At 40.6% G+C, this 13,125-nt stretch overlaps 1 protein-coding gene across 1 annotated transcript in view; it reads right to left on the reverse strand.

The window, feature by feature from the left end:
• Positions 1 to 13,125, reverse strand: part of LOC129124614 (neural-cadherin-like) — a 55,346-nt gene that overhangs the window by 2,711 nt on the left and 39,510 nt on the right. Inside the window, exons 21-31 of the mRNA XM_054639683.2 lie at positions 12,326 to 12,558; positions 11,072 to 11,349; positions 9,174 to 9,388; positions 8,762 to 8,889; positions 7,805 to 7,932; positions 7,444 to 7,573; positions 7,181 to 7,361; positions 4,220 to 4,386; positions 3,302 to 3,566; positions 2,243 to 2,423; positions 558 to 811 (exon numbers count right to left, since the gene is read on the reverse strand). Of these exons, the coding sequence (XP_054495658.2) occupies positions 558 to 811; positions 2,243 to 2,423; positions 3,302 to 3,566; positions 4,220 to 4,386; positions 7,181 to 7,361; positions 7,444 to 7,573; positions 7,805 to 7,932; positions 8,762 to 8,889; positions 9,174 to 9,388; positions 11,072 to 11,349; positions 12,326 to 12,558 (2,160 nt within the window). The remainder of the gene's footprint in view (positions 1 to 557; positions 812 to 2,242; positions 2,424 to 3,301; positions 3,567 to 4,219; positions 4,387 to 7,180; positions 7,362 to 7,443; positions 7,574 to 7,804; positions 7,933 to 8,761; positions 8,890 to 9,173; positions 9,389 to 11,071; positions 11,350 to 12,325; positions 12,559 to 13,125) is intronic.

The following is a 13,125-nucleotide window of genomic DNA, read 5'->3' on the forward strand; positions in this document are numbered from 1 at the left end:
AGGTTACAAGTGTAATATAATCCTCGAGTCGTTGCTATTTTGAGATGTCTATGCAGTTTATCAACACAGTTTTATGGTATTATTAATTTATGGTGTTACTAATTTTTCAGCCAAAGTGCAGCTGAAAAAGGACACACTGTGAATATCTCTCTGTGCCCATGCTTTTAATGAGGCTTGCCTTTTAAGACCATGAACTTTCTAGATCTCTTCTTTCCTAATATGTGAAGAGCATATGTAGCTGTAGGTTCTACCTACTATAAATGTAAGGGCTCAGGGCAGGTGGGAGTTTCAAATGGATGTGGCTGCACACAAAGATGGAAAGCTCTTACTTAAGAAGGATTGAAAGTAAGTGACTGGAAAAGTCCTAACTTTGCTAGAACTGTCCTCAAAACAAGTAAACTGTAACTATGTGCTGATGTCTGTCTCTTAGCTTCCTCAAATAGTGATCTCCAGAAAAGGCAAAATACTGATCACAACACTCAAAGGTAAAGCAGACTTAATTCAGTGGAACAAGTTACAAGATTAAAAATAAGGAAAAAGGGTACATGATCTCCTACCTAGGAAGACAAGGAGGCACATGCTGATTGCCAGAATAGAGCCAGAGCTTAGTCCAACAGGTCTTCCAGCCTTCACCTGGCTAATTTCACACCATCTTCCCTTGTAACCTTCAGGGCACTGGCAGATAGTCTTGTCTTGGGATTGAGCCACACAGGTACCTCCATTCCTACAGGTCCAATGTCCACAAGGGGATGAGGTACAGTGTCTGAGCCCTGTAAGGGTGTCAGTCACTTCTACTTTCCCAGCTGGGCACCTGAACAACCAAAGCAGATGATATCCTATAGGCAAGCAAAGCATCTGGAGCTGTATGTTGTTTTGTGCAAAGTTTGTTAATGTTTCTTAAAGTAAAGTTTAATTATTCTCAAGCAAACCACAAATCCACATTGCAAGTTTGAAGTACATGGAAAGTCTAACTTAGTGAGCTAGTAGACTTAGGAAAACATGAACACACGTTCTGGTTTCCTGATCCAGAAGCTATGCAGAAAAGCTTCACTCTTTCCTTAAAAGAGGGAGCCATCATTTTCTGACTAACCCTTTTTCTCAATCCATGCTCTAATCAAAGCCCCTGAAAGAAAATGGACAGCTGAGATCAATAGGCAGAGAGCTAGTGAGCACGTGGTATAAGTTTAGTAATGTTCCTTTGGACCCTGGGGAGAAATATCATTGACCTCCTTGGAATGACTCGTCTTGTCTTTTAGGATTGATTTCCTCTTGCATGTAATTGGAGAGGCCCTGGAGGTATAGTGTGAGGTCACAGATTTCTTTCTGCAATCTAAAGAAAAAATTGTACTGAAAAAATGGCAAAGACTTCATACTGTTCTTTCAGAAGCAGTCTGAAGAATGGAGTGTCCCCAAGCACACTTAAAACAATCTCACAATTTCTTCTAGCAAAGAATCACCAGACTTCACAAGTGCCAAATTTCATCTGAATTCCAAGAATTCAAGTGACTTCTCATCTCAGTCCTGTGTGTATTTGTGTTTGGATTTTTTAAACAGAAATGCCTGTATTTTGATTTGCATATTTTAATAAATATTTTGAAATTTTTCTTTAAATAGCAGATCTTCTCCAAGAAACTTACTGTGTAGGAGAACAGCTGTTGGGCTTTGGCTCTGGCCCTGGGAAGCCAATTCTAGAATCCAGTTTTGTGACAATCTAATTTTGAAAGTCTCATTGTTTCATACAAATTATTATTAATTTCAACTTCTTTACAAGAAATATATGTAAATATGTATTTGCAATATACATATATATTTATAAATATATATATTTTATATACATGTATGTATGTATATATTGATGTGTATATACACACACACACTGTCTATATACACTATAAGTGTATATATACACTATATTGGTATTTTCATACAGAGGACAGAGCAAAGCTTTTGCAATCCACCTTTTATTAAAGGACATTTAATTTTCTCACTGGCCTTCTGGTGATCTTTTCACCATGAAAAGAAAGGTGGAGTAATTAGTAATTTTTCTGCATATCAGACTTGCATAAAAAGGCAAGTCTAGTCCATGACAGGAGATGAGATGGAAAGAACAATTTGTTCTTATAATGTCTCTCTCTGGCCAGCAGCCACAGGGAATTTCACTGTTAGAAGCAAGTTGCCTGGTCAAAGGTGGAAAGAAAGAGCTTCCCAGCCATCCCTGGATGAAAACAAAAGCTGCATGTACCGGCACTCGTATTTTCTCCAAAGGTCTACACAAAGGAAGGGGCTGTAACAGGGCTGGCTGCTGCAGGCACTGGAGTGGCACCCCATGGTGACCCCTTGCCGCCTCAAAATCAGTCCAAACTCCGTGCTCCTGCCCTCCACGAGGAGCGGCTGTCCGTCCAGCTGGACATCGCGCATACAGCCTGCAACAAAGCACAGGAGCACGCACAGGAGCACATTCCCTTAGCTTCTTCCCCACCTCAAGCCTTGCCCCCAGCACATAAGTGGGAGAACTTAAAGCATTGAAGAAAACTTAAAACATTGTTTAAAAATATCCTTATACTTTTAAAAATATCCTTATACTCCTCAGGTTTATTTTAGGAGAGCAACAGAAAATATGTCTATTGTGCTCTGGTCAATCTGCAGATTGACAATACATCTGCAGGAGAGCTGCACTGTACCAGTACCACAGTTCAGCAGAATGGTGCTATGAATCAGAACAGCTCCACTAAATTAATCTAGATTTAAGATATAATCTTAAAAGTGGGGCTGAATAAAGAGCAACAGAATGGGAAAAGTTGTTAACAAGCTGTCTTCTTGTTAACAACAATCTGTCTCAGCATGCAACGCCAGGAAATGGAGAGAGCACCACAAATTGCCTTGTAATTCTTTCTCCTCCTGCAAAAAGTTGCATTGCCTGTTCCTTAGATCCTTCCAAGACAAAAACAGGAGATCACACCATGAGTACACTGCTTGAGGCATGAGAAACTCTGATCTAGTAGAAGTGCTCCTGCCAGAGGGTTTGGAACAAGATGATCTTTAGGACCTCTTTCAACCTATTCTATGACTCTATGAAACAAAAAATTGAAGTCCTATTTTTTTAATATTTACAGGAAATCTCACGCCTTCACTAGAACCAGATACAATGGCACATAGGGTTGAACACTGAATTCCCCAGTAAAGGATGGGCATAGTAGTCCATATAGGAATTGTTACCTGGGTTGTAGACTGTCCAATACACTCAAAGATGCCACTTTCAGGCTTTAATTCCCCCCTATTAGGAATCCATCATATCACTTACCTTGGAAATCATTCTCTGAATGATTGGGAAGGCGGTTTCCTAGCACGATGCTTGCCCAATCCATTTCAAACCATCTAGTCACACCCAAGACAGAGGTGACTTCCTGATCCCCTCCACCACTGTTAACACGCAGGGTAAATTCATTGTTGTAGCGCTCCATGGTCAGAAGAACCCACTGGCCATTGTTTATACGTAATGTTCTCATTCTCAAAGAGTGGTTTTTGTCCCCCAAACTGAAGTTAACACTAAAGAAACCCTCAACCACCTAGAAGAAGATGATAAAGATCTTTAATAACAGAATTGCACTTCTAAATGTTATTACACAGTCCTGCCTCAAGAAATGGATGTGAGTTTTTAAAATGGAAATGGCATTCTTGTTTTTAAGTGCTTTATTCGCAGATAAAAGTTACCACAAGAAAACTACAGATGGAGGAATTATCAACTCTTTTTTTCACAGGCCACTCTTCTAACTCACATGAACTCTTTAATCAGTCTTCTCCCTATTGATAGCTACCTCTAAGTCTTCCCAGCTGACCCTCCTGTTTCAATTAGAATAATTAGCCTCTCTCTGGCTAGCATAGTCCACACAGCTTTTTTCAACAGCAACAAAAATGTAGAGGCAAGTTTGACAGACAGGGAAAGAGAGAGGCCAAGGGAAAAAGCAAGCAGGACAAGCAAAACAATGTTCTTCATTCACATGCATCACATGGACATTTTATGCGCAATGCAAACTAGAATTTATTGCAAAGAGTAATACTGAGAAGGACAACACAAATGAGAGTAGTTACCCTCATATGGAAAATTCTTGCTCTTTTTTACATGACAGAACAAGTGTCTTTAACCAGAAACTGCATGATTTTCTCTCGCTGTGGTACTCCATGACAAACTGAGAGCCTCAAGCAGAGCAGCTCTGCTCACCTCCAGTCGGATGTGTCCATTGCCATCGGCAGAGGCCAGGCTGAGCAGGGTGCTGTGGGAGATGCGGGTGCGCACCAGCAGCTGGACCCGCGTGCTGCGAGCGCTGCGGGTGCGCCTTGGCTCATAATGGATCCAGCTGTCCCTTCCGAAAGCCCACTCTGGAAGAACTGAGCACAGCACACAAAATCAAAGTGAAAACCTCAGAAATGGCTGCTCCCTCAGATTTCTGCTCTTGGAGAATTTACTAGATCTGAATGTCAGAGTTTTAGATCTTAAGGAATTTTGGTAATACGATGAAGCATATCTTCATTGTATCTTCATCGGAAAGCAACCTCTGTCCCACTTCAAAGGGAATTAAGAGGAAACCAACAAATTGAGGATTCAGAATTTAGGCAGGAAAGGGACAATTAGATACTGTCTCTTGCAGTCTGCCTGTTACAAGCTATATGTTCTACCCAATCACTCCTACACTGTGCCCGAATCACTTTGGGTTTATTTTAGATCTGAAGCATATTTTCCAGGAAAGTAGCTTATGTTGATCTGAAAAATACAAAAACCAAACAACTCCCAAAAAAACCAACCAAAGAAAAGAATCAAATATTTCCTTCAGTAGTTTAGTCCCGTGGTTAAAACCCCTACTGTTAGAAAATATGCACTTTACTTCCCATTTCAGTTGGCACAAGAGAAAGCCTCAGGGAAGGCACAGGACTTTTTTAACTACCAAGGGAGATTAAGTTAGTGTTTACTATTTTAACTAGGGAAAATGTACTGAAATTATTTGTTTCCTATCCCTCTGAGGAGCCCAGGGTCCAGCACAGAGTTTGATGAAGTTGCACTGCATACTTCTGTGGAAATCAAACACCACTAAACCACCCAGGCCCTGATGCTCTTACAGAGCAGGCACCTATTTCAGTCTAATTAGCTAACAGCAATTCTAGATCTGTTTTGGGCCAAGCTTAGTTGAAAAAAAGAAATTTCTTTTCACCAGATAAAGAGATAGTTCAAGTTAGTTAACAGACAGGACAGACACTGGGTCACCAACAGCTCATCAGATGTCAATGCTGTGAAAGTAGAAATCCAAAGAGTACCCAGCTCATCCTGGGGCATTTAGTTTGGTTCCCAGGACATGAAATATCAAATGATCAAGAGACTTAATTTCTGCACTCTCTTTTCCTTTCACTGTTTGTCTTCTCTCTTTCCTTTCTTGAAGCATGTTTTCTTTTCTCCTCTAGGTTTCCCCCCAACATTATTTTTCTTAACCCAGTTCTTTCCGGTTCACTGTCTCTGCAGCTACAGGTTCTAGCTGATGAGCAGGCATGTTTTTTCCTGGGATGCTCCAGTGACTCCTGTCCTCAGCTGTCTGCTCCTTGCTGTGAGAATGTCACAGTCATGCATAAAGCACCAGCTGCACACCAGCATTTTGCAGCCCAATATATTAGAAGAAGCTGGTGCCAATCAAAGTTTTTCTGTTACATCAGGATATGACTTACAGATTTTGAACAACTGCTTTCTGAGCCCTTGGTTTGTCCCACAGTAATGAGGGGTAGAACCAATACAGCAGCTGGGCTTGTGAAGCAGTATTTAAAAATAATGCAAAACAGAGTGTGATTTGAATCCAAGCAGATGTTTATAAACCAGTATATCTGTCTGTAATACAAATAGCTTAACTATATTAACCAATTTTTTGGTCATTATGAGCAAACCTTAAACAGTGAATGCTCCAGGCCTAGACCATGCCAGTTACAATTCCAGTCTTCCCCCTCATTGGACAGACAGGCCTTGCACTCAGTAATTTACTGTCAAACTTTTTAGGTCTTGTGTGGCAGATGGACAAAGAAAAGAGGGTCTGGCTGCCTGCATAGGGTATTATTGTTCTGTATACAAGAAGGAAAATTAAGTGCATTGAGCTGAAAGGATATGTGTAATGCACCATTGTCCTGTTCATTAATTCCAACATATTGATCCAACACTAGCTTGTAAGCACTCCTTTCCAGCTGCTCTCTGCTGCTCATCCTCACCTGTAGCTCAGTCAAACTACAGGACTGAGGGGGACAATTCTCTTCCAACAAAAGCCCCCAGAGTTACGAGGCACTGGTGCTCTTTACAAACTGTTATGATCAACCACGTTGTCTGTACCTTGTACCTAGAGGCCCGTGAAGTCCCAATAAACATCTGTCACTCACTTCTGATTCCTGCTTGGCTGATGAAGGTTTTAAGATAGAGAGGACAAAGGCAACTTCAAGTGTATATCCCCTGTACCCCAAACATGGATGTGGGCTACTAGGAGTTAAATAATTTATTTCCTATGTTTTTTAATTGTGCTAAAATTTTCCACTTTCTTACAACATCTCAGAGGTTTTCATTATCCACCACGGGAAACTTTTGTTCTCTGATACATATTTCATGGTGGCTTTGTACAGGGTAACACATTTGGTGCAGGCAGCCTGATACTATGCCCCCACATACACCCACTGCTGTGGTCTAGGGGCATTGCTCACCTTGCAATTCATTCTAATGACAGATGCAAATGCAATTATCACCATTTCACAAATGGGAAATGGGGTCTGAAGATAACAAGAGGGTTATGCCCACAGGTTTCATATGTTCATTAAACTTCATTTTGTGATCAGCCTGAGCAGAGGGAAAAGGCACAATGCAGAGTATTTCCCCTTTCACCACTGAGAAATAAGTTGGTGATAAAAATGACAAAACAACCTGACCATTTTCCTACCCTGCAAAATAAAGCAGCTCTAAACACAACCCTCATCTGTGACATTATATTTATTTAACAAGAGTTAGTAGGATCTTTACATCTTTGAAGATCTAAATCTTTCCCAGAGTACAGCATGCTGTTGTTATTCTATTCAGTTCGAAGTCATGGCAGGATGACTTTGAACACTGGAACAGAGGGTCTGATGCTGTTCCCACAGATCCTCACCATAAATTTTTCCCTTGCAGTACCTTTTTCACATGCTAATCCAGCATATCCTGGGGAACAGTCACAGTGGAAGAAATCCCAGCCACCAACACACTTGCCATGGGTGCCACAGGAGGCCATCCCACCACTCTGACACATCTCATCCATAAGGACACAGCCTGGAGCGCTGTTCAGGGACTCTGCAGGGTGCTCTAAATCATAGACCTGGAAAAGGTCAAAGAAAACCATCACAGCAGGTGGTTACAATTACCAGCAGTAAACCCAAAAGTGATGTCTGTGGCCCTACCTTACTGTCAACGATGACGTTGCGTATGCAGCCCACAAACCCTCTGAAGTGCCTTTGGGAGTCACGGTAAGGCAAGGTCTTAACTCCACCCAGCTGCAGGGGCTGATGGCCACTGAAGAGCTTTCCCATGCTGGAGAGGAGGGAGGGAAAGAAAGAATTAGTGCCATGCAAAATACAACAGCTTGGCTGATTTTACCACCCCACCCCCACCTTTTTCTGTAGCTCATTTGAGTAGTTGTGTTTCAATTTTTTTTTGTTGTTGTTGTTGTGTTTTTTTTTGGGGGGGGGGGAGGTTTGGTTGGTTGGTTGGTTGGTTTTGGGTTTGTTTTGTTTTGGTTTGTTGTTTTGGCTTTTTGTTTACCTTTGAGATGCCACAATCTCTCCAGAGGCTTCACAGGTAGACAGATCCATTTGGGAAATCTTCTTAGTGACACTGCCATTGTCTCTAACTGAGACATTCAAACAGTTGTCAAGGATCAGCTTCACTTCCTAGAAAAATGCATTATTTAAAACAATTATATCCAGAGACATGCATATATTTTAATTCCATATTTTCTTTCACTTCTCAGAAGATAGAATAGTAACTAGCAATTACAGTGCATGAAACTTTGTTAAAATAATAAAATACTCCACATACTAATCTGGAAAGTTATTGCACGTGGCATGTAACTAAAAGAAAGGTCTGACTCTGCCATGACCATGCCAAGTCATTGGCATAGTAGAGGGAGCATAGGAGTAGAGGGAGCTTGGAGTTTTCTGCAAGATCAGAACACAGAGAGATAACCTAACAGAGCAGAAGGTCTGTCAGGCTGCATCCCAGATCCTGACCTGCCCTTTGGCTTGTCTTATGTGGGAGAGAAGGGGCAGCCTAGCAGATGCCTTCAGCAGTGTTGTATCAGCAAGATATTCCCTGTACACAGAAGTGCATCTACCTCCTTTGTGCTACACATCTAAAGTCTCTTGCTGGGGCAGGGCTTCTCACTCAGATAAAGTACAAATATTTCACCCAATCACATCAGCAAGCATTTAGCCCCTGGATTATCACAACTCTGTTGTCTAAGCAGCAGGCAGGAAAACTAAAGAAAGGAAATATCATGGCCAGTTTCATAACTGCATCAGACTTCTCCAGGCCTTCTTTTGCTTCACTGCTTCAAGACTAAGAGGATGTCCAAACTGACAAACTCCTACCCCTGCCATTTCAGAGATGATGGAAAATTGATTGACTGAGTTCTACAGAAGGGAGGAAGGATTTGGAAGGAATAACTAGATAAATAAATTAATGCTTACACAGGACTGCCTGTGTCATATTTACACTTGCCTTTCCATCATTTATAATTTTAATATTGTGCCAGCGGCGATCTGCAACATTAACTTTTTGTGACAGCTGCAGGAAAAGCTCACCAGAGCTGTGGCTCACAGTCAGAGACGGGACACCACCAGAGAGTTCTGCAAAGGAAAGACTCTTATTGGATATGCAGTAACCATGTTCCCATTCAAATGAAGCTGAAATTACTGTTGCAGTTAGATCTAGTTGGAGAAGATCTTTAGACAGCTTAAAAAAAGTCCAGCTTCCAACAATGACACAAAGATATGAATTAGGCAAACTATTGTGCATTCTCCTTATTCTCCAGAAGTAACTTTCTGAGCCTTTTTTAAAATAAAACCCCAAACCTGTGAACTAAGTAGCATCTCACCTTCACATAAACACAAATACTTTATGAGGTGCTAACCTAAAGCAAGGAAGCTTTCCTGTTCTCCAGGCTGCCCTGGTGCTGCTGGTCCATGGTACAACAGAAGGCCATCAGCAACTTCAGTGATAAACTCTAAGGAGATGCGGCTCTCAAAGCAGGGCTGAAGAGGAGGGAACCAGGCATAACCATGGCCTCTGAAGCTGTGTTTTGTCTGCTGGCAGTCTGGTCCATGAAACTTTGCAGCACATTTGCATCTATTTAATAAAAAATAAAAGCAAATTTCTACCATGCAAACAGAAAATACAAAGATCTCTTCTGAGAACAGGACTCTCCACTTTGAACATAGGACTCCATGTTCCCTAGGTCATAGTACAGGTAAAGCACTAGCAAAACTTCTGTCAAAAATTGTTTTGACTTGTTTGTACAAACACAATATAAATTTAGGCTAAATTATGTCTATGCAAGGATATTCTGTGAGTAAATGATGGACCTGTTGTAATATATAAAGCCCATGAAAACCTCTTACATCTTCAGCACAAAAAAAGAAAAACATGTTTTTCACTTCATTATCAGCTTGTCTGAAGACTTTGTAATGCTGACAGGAAAAGCAAAGGAATCACAGAATCACGGAATGCCAGGTGGAATGGGCCTCAAGTATAATTTGGTCCAACTTTTCTTGGCAAAAGAATGATCTAGACAAGATGGCCTAGCATCCTGGTAGTGTCCATTGTTGGGCAGACCACCTCCAACCAACCAGCCAACCAACCAGCCTCCCTGGGGAGATTAATACAATGGTTGATTATTCTCATTGGGAAAGAAATTCTGCTTGTGTCCAATCAGAGTCTCCTCAGGAAGGGTGTGGGAAGGAAATATCACCCAGAAAAAGTGGGATGTGGCAGTCATAAATCTTGACTTCTTTGCGTTTATTGCAAGATCCTTGCTAGTTTATTTCTTTTACACTATCAAACAAGAGACACTTGGAGTTCTTTCCTTAATAATCTGTAGAAAAAAGTAGCCACAGTGTGACAGTAACAGAACCTGTAAGTGGGAAACCAAAGGAACAACAGAAATGGGCAGAGAGACAGGAAGGGAGATCAGCTGGGCTCCTATTTCTGAGTTTCTGTTTCCCATAGGTTGCTAGTACCTTTGAGAGCAGAATGATGGGGCTAGGATGCAGGAAAAGATGACACCCAAAACTACTGAAAATGGAGCAAAAGCAAAGAAACCTGAGAGCTGAACAAATGATAGGCAACAGAGCCTACCTAGAGTTTCTGGGCAGCAAAATTTCACTGTCTGATTCTACCTGAGTAGCAATAAAAACTTTAGCGTGACAAGAGCTTCTGCAGCTTCAGTCTGAGTCCTTTCACCTCTGCTAAGGATGCTATGAAGACACTGGCCAGTGTTTCTGCTTTCCTATATTGGGATGATTATTTTTAAGCAAACATGCTGGAAGCCACATTCTGGAATGGGATCAGGCTAATTCTGAGCTAGTACAGTTCTATAATTTTTTTTTTCATCTTTATACTATATTATATATGAGATCTCATTTTTGGAGAAACAAATAAGGCAAGAAATATGGGGAAGAGGTTATTAAGTGACATAAGAGATGTGATAAAACATTTAGCAGCATTAAAATGTTTAAGGCAGGCTGCACAAACTAAGAGCATTTTGCAGGGGGCCATTAATGGAACTAGTGCAGCCTGGAATGTTCCCAAGGTTTTCCTGGAGACTATGTTGAACATAAAAAGTATGTACCTAATATATGTACTTGAGAATAGAGGTTCTTTTGCAAGACATGTGTGTGAAGCATAACAAAACTTAGATTTGCCACAGTGGGAAGACAGGCAGTTGATGGTTCCTGCAGCTTTGACTCATCCTCCTTACAGTATGCACTCCTACATGCACTGTGTTTGCACACCTTATGGAGCTTTACCAACCTGTAGCCCAAATCAGTGTCCACACATGTGCCACCATTGAGACACGGGTTTGTCTGGTATGAGGAGCAGGAAAGATGAGGATTCTCCCGAGCAGCACAGCCACACACAGCATGACTGAGGACTGTCACAGACACCAGTGAAACACTTCCAGCTGTGGTTATGGTTGGTACATGGTTCTGTTCATGCTTACTGATGCATCCGCTGCTGTGAGTGCAGTCTGCAGTCACACACTCATCAATGCCAGTCTGGGTGATATTTATGTCCAGAATACTTTCCAGCTGAAGAAGAATAATTAGTTGCATTCATCTGACTTTTCCAATAATTCACCAATGACAGCAATGAAAAGCCCAAGTCTTATTTCTTTGCAAAACTGCTTGCTGTGCAATTTCCTTCCAATGTCTACCTCACCCTATACAGCCAAAGGCAGCTCGGTCTGGCATCTGTTAAGGCCAAAGCCTTGGTGTAAGTCAATTACAGCATGAATAAGCATTTCAAGGGCAAAAATACTGTCAATATTCATTAGAGACTGAGTGGATAAATTTTTTATCACTAATAGTTCTGATGCATTATTTACACAGCATCTAAACTATATTTTTAATCTGAACTTCTGACTTAAAGATACTGGGAATTGGCACTGGATAGTGAAGAAATATCTTTCCTGGCAAGAATGAGTTCGTACAGCTCTGCACCAACATGTTTCCAACAGAGCAAATAATTTAACTCTTTTCAATGGTGGTTTTGTTGTTTTTACTTTTGGGGTTTTTTTTTGCTAAAGGGAAAGGAAATTTACTAAATTTTAAACACATATTCCACTGGTTTTGTACTGGAGAGTGGCTCTTTTACCACTTTGCTCTTTTAAGTCTAGAACCTTGAAATGTTTGGCTGGTTTGGGAGTTTCAACTAGAGAATTAAAATTGAAACATTAAGGCATCATGTAGAAAGGCCAAACACATTCTTTATATAGTGTTTTACAGTCTTTTCAATAGGAAAAATGTGTTCACAGTCCTAAAAGCTTATTGTGTTTAGGTGACTTAATCTGTATTTAGAGTCTGGCTTTCAGAACATTAGAATTTGAAACTTTTAGTATAAGTGCAAAAGGATTGTTTGGTTTTACTGATTTAAGCTATCTATTTAAAACTATCACACATTACTCTCTCAATCATTCTAATTGTTCACATCCACTAGGCAATGGGAATTACCTGAATAGACACAATGAGAAGATGCTGTGGTTTCATACACAGGATGGATACTTACCCAGGCTCTGGAAGCTGCTACATTGCCATTAAGTTTTTCTGCTTTATAATAAGGTGGACCATAAACTGCAAACCAAACATCAACCCCTCGGATTGGACTCGGGCTATTCAGTACACTGAAAATGTGAACATTTTCCAGTTGAACTGAGATAATTTCTGAAAGCAGCTTCTTCATCTGGTAGTATTTACTTTGTTTTTCAGGGGACTGGGATATGAACTCCTCTGGTGTGATACCTGTAACAGCAGTTGAAAATTTGACACCCATTTCTTGCAACTGTTGTAGCAATAGAAGAGAGGAACAGCACAGAATAAATCATAAGGTTGCAGAAAATGGACTCAACTGCAAATTCAGGAGTAATTTTTAGGCTCTGAAATTTTCCGTGCTTGCTTCTGCTAAACCTGTGTGTTCTGAAACTTTTTAGACTTTTATTGATTTCCAATTTTTTTAAATTATTTTTTAAAATCAGAAACATGTTTAAGAAGATTTTACTTTTCCACAAAGGTTGAAAGGATTTGGTGATTTTTGGGCAGACACTTGTTCAAATAAAGTTTTTCTTCTGAATATAATTTGCTTGGTTTTTTAAAAGTTGGTATAGAAATCAGACAACTTTTCCTTGCTGTCTATTTTCTCCATAGGTGCCCCTTCACATGCAGCATCAGAGGACCATGCAAAGATGCATTTTCAAATCCTAACCTGGAAAACTATTAATTCTCATCCCATGTCTAAGAGCATTCTAAGCAGAATTCAAAATATCACAGCAGGAACATTGCAGACCTAGACCGTACTTGAGCACATTGCTT

The sequence above is a fragment of the Agelaius phoeniceus genome, chromosome 1, assembly GCF_051311805.1.
Source record: "Agelaius phoeniceus isolate bAgePho1 chromosome 1, bAgePho1.hap1, whole genome shotgun sequence".
NCBI classification, from domain to species: domain Eukaryota; kingdom Metazoa; phylum Chordata; class Aves; order Passeriformes; family Icteridae; genus Agelaius; species Agelaius phoeniceus.